Source organism: Micromys minutus, assembly GCF_963924665.1.
Source record: "Micromys minutus genome assembly, chromosome: 2".
NCBI lineage: Eukaryota > Metazoa > Chordata > Mammalia > Rodentia > Muridae > Micromys > Micromys minutus.
Window position 1 is genome coordinate 45,714,205 of NC_137971.1, and position 3,920 is coordinate 45,718,124.

Genomic DNA, 3,920 nt, shown 5'->3' on the forward strand with positions numbered 1-3,920 from the left:
GTAAGCCAAATTGGAAAGTTTAATTGTCATTAGTCTATAAAACAATATATGTTTGAAATAAACAAACAACACAAGCTTGAGACTTGTTCTTCTTGTTCTCTATTCTTTTTTTGAATATCCTGAGAAACATAAAACTAAAAAAAAAAAGAAAAAACAGAACACTTTATCTAAAAATAAATATTACAATAATGATATTTATAAAAGACTGGTCTATGTAGGACTGCAAGATCAGTAGTGACAGTCTTAGAGAGTAAACAAACCAAGGATCATGAGAAGGCACAGGCAATACAAGTGACACAAAATTCAAAAGGCAATGCACAGAGACCATTTTCAAGACTGACTTGATATTACCTGGAATTAAATCCTCTAGTCTATTATCACACTGTATTAACAAAAAAGATGGCCTTGCTAATTCATGCTTAAAAGCCAGCATTTTATTGCGTCTGATATACTTTTTTTGTTGTTTTTGCAAAAATGTCTTGAAGTAGGTCTCATTATGGTCTTCATTTTTCAGATGCCAATATGGTATTTCAAGGAGTTAGGTACTTTCCTGTAGTTAGTGAATGATCAGATATATATTTAGTCCAATAACTTGAACTCATTGCATTATAGTAAATTATGTCTTAATTCTAAACTTATTATGACATTGAGCATTCTCCCAGCATACATGTAAATGCAGCAATGCCAGTAATTACAAAGAACAACAATACTGATTCAATTTAAAGACTCCTGTGGGCTAATCATGCCCTCATGTTTATCCTTATTTATATGCTACTTCAAAATATGAGAATGTTGTGGAAATTAGTTAAAATTCAATTCACAGTGTATTGCTTCATAACTTTCTACAATTTAGAAAACATTTCACAGTTAAAATAGGAATGAGTTTCTTGAATTATATATTATTAGAACAGCAATACAGTGTCCAAGATGAAATTACCAAACACTATGTTACTTAGCTCACTGCAGTTGAACAAAATAAAACAATTATTCATTATTATTATGTCAAAATACGTTGGACTATTAGCTTGCTATTGCTGAAAGGTTTACAGGATCCAGAATAGAAACTGACAATTATTTTATTAAAATTACAGAAAATTCATATTTATTGTGTTTGACAATTTACTTGGATGCAGTACTTTATCAAAGCTGTATTATTGACACAGAATAGTCTTTCTTTGTACTATTATTGAAATGTAAACCCAAAAGCATTAGTTTTATACAGCTCAGGAAAAGTGAGCAAGTACTTAAACACATTAAAATATACATTTTTTACAGTTACTAAACTGTCTACATGTAGATAAAAAATATATATTATTTCATCGTTTGGTAGAAAGTCAGTTGAAATTACGAAGATGTCAGATCATTTATTAAGTTATTCTTTTTTTCTTTATCTAAAATTGCTCTTTTAATTAAATTATTATATTCCAAATATTTACCCACATTTCTTGTACTTACACCCATAATTCTTCAGCACACCCCCCTTACCTTTGGCTCTGAGGTGGTACACACACACACACACACACACACACACACACACACACACACACACACACACACCAACCCACACCTAGGTAACACCACAGCATTCCGTTTTCTTGGGAATTCAAGTCTCTACAGGATTAGTCACATTCTTTCCCCCTGAGGCCAGACAAGACAATCCTCTGATACAAATGTTCTATAGGCCCAAGAACAGTCCATTCATGATCTATGGTTGGTTTCTTGGTCTCTGGGAACTTTAGAGGTCAGGGTTGTTAATAGACACTTAGTGGTCCCTGACCTCTGTCCAATGGTTAGCTGTAAGTATCTGTATCTCTTGTCAATCAGATGCTGCTTTCTTGTCTGTCAGGTAGAGGATTTCAGAGAACAGCCATGCTAGGCATTTTACTGTAAGCATAAAATGTCCTCAGGAATAGTGCCAGGGTTTGGTGATTGCACAGGGGATGGACCTCAATCTGAGACTGCAACTGATAGGCTATTTTTTATAGTTTCTGCTCCATTTTGGTCCCTACATATATTTTTTTAGACAGGAGCAATTCTAGGTCAGAAAATTAAAAGATAGGTGGGGTTCCACCTTGCCACTGGGGCCCCTGTATATTTGCTGACCTTAAAGAATGTTTCAAATTAATTCTAAGTCTATATGTGCTTTGTCTATATGCATGCATTTGCACAATGTGTGTCTCAGGCCTGAGCAGGCCAGAAGAGCTAGTCAAATAGATCCCCTAATAATAGACTACTGACAGTTGTGAGCTGCCATGTAGGTATTTGCACATTTGGAATAGAGAGCAAGGGTATATTGCCACTAAACAATCTATCAAACTCTTTATATTATTCTTTTTATATTTTAAAAATTAAGGCTTTCTGGTAATTAATTGATGTCATTGATGGAGAATGTGACAGAAGTGACATGGTTCATTCTGCTGGGACTCAACAATGACCCAGGACTGCAGCTTCCCCTCTTCATTACATTCTTCCTCATCTACACCATCACCCTGGTGGGGAATATTGGGATGATCCTGCTGATACTTCTTGACTCTCGGCTCCACACACCCATGTATATTTTCTTAAGTAACCTGTCTTTAGTGGACTTCTGTTACTCTTCAACAATCACTCCAAAGGTCATGGCTGGATTCCTTACAGGAGACAAGATCATGTCCTACAATTCTTGTGCCTCTCAAATATTCTTTTTTGCAACCTTTGCGAATGTGGAAAACTACCTTTTAGTCTCAATGGCCTATGATCGTTATGCAGCAGTGTGTAAGCCCCTACATTATGCTACCACCATGACAACATGCATGTGTGTGTCTCTAGTCATTGGCTGTTATATATGTGGTTTCCTGAATGTGTTGATCTATACTGTGAATGCATTAAGTCTCTCCTTCTATAAAATAAATATTGTCCATCATTTTTTCTGTGACATTCCAGCAGTCATGATTGTATCATATTCTGACAGACATGTTAATGACCTGGTTCTTATGTCTGTAGCCAGCTTCAATATCTTTTTTGCTCTTATACTCATCTTAATATCCTACACGTTCATTTTTACTAATATATTTAAGATGCAGTCATCTGCAGGATATCGTAAAGCTCTTTCCACTTGTGCCTCACATTTTATAGCTGTCTCAATTTTCTATGGGACACTGACATTTATGTACTTGCAGCCCAGCTCTAGTCACTCTATGGACACTGACAAAATTGTATCTGTGTTCTACACCATGTTCATCCCCATGTTGAACCCTCTGGTCTACAGTGTAAGGAACAAAGAGGTGAAGAATGCATTCACAAAAATTGTATTTAAGTCAAAATAATGTTTACAGATTTAATTTCACTTTTGAGGATGCAAAATATGTGGATTCATTGATTTCACCTTAACTTCATAGTGAATCATATTTTCCTACCCTAACCTGAATATAAAAAAGTAAAGTGATGATGTGATGATGTCTTCTCTTTCACAATGGTGTGTTGGCTATCAAAAGGTAATGTCTTGTTCAGAAGAGTAAAGCATGAACAAAATGATTATGATAACTTTAGGTAAGCTTGAAAAACTTGACTATATAATATTTAATGCTTTTCTATGTAATGTTTTTTCTGTGATATCAATACAAGTTTATGTAAGCAAGTATATTAAAAGCCCATTTTACAATGTTACTCATAATTTTATTGTGAAGAATTAAAATGTATATCAAAATTTTTCCAGAAAATTACAAAACATATTTGTTATGTGTCTAAGTTTATTTTCACTTAATTGTGCTAATTTCATAGGTGTACCCAGATAAAAATAGCAAACATTTTCTGCTTATTTATTAACTAGAATATGAGGCTATATTTAAAACCAATACTTGAATCAAGTGGACTTAATTGGTAAATGTCAATACTTATCATTTTCCTACTTATTAAGTTTCACCTGGATAGAGTCAACAGAC

General features: G+C 34.1%; 1 protein-coding gene across 1 annotated transcript; it reads left to right on the forward strand.

Annotated features, from left to right (window-relative positions):
- Positions 1–2,372: 2,372 nt before the first annotated feature.
- On the forward strand, positions 2,373–3,305 carry LOC308416843 (olfactory receptor 5B3-like; the record flags this gene model as incomplete). The annotated part of the gene is made up of 1 exon (XM_080911935.1): positions 2,373–3,305. One exon carries the CDS (start codon positions 2,373–2,375, stop codon positions 3,303–3,305), a length of 933 nt encoding a protein of 310 aa, XP_080768061.1.
- Between the last annotated feature and the right edge of the window lie 615 nt (positions 3,306–3,920).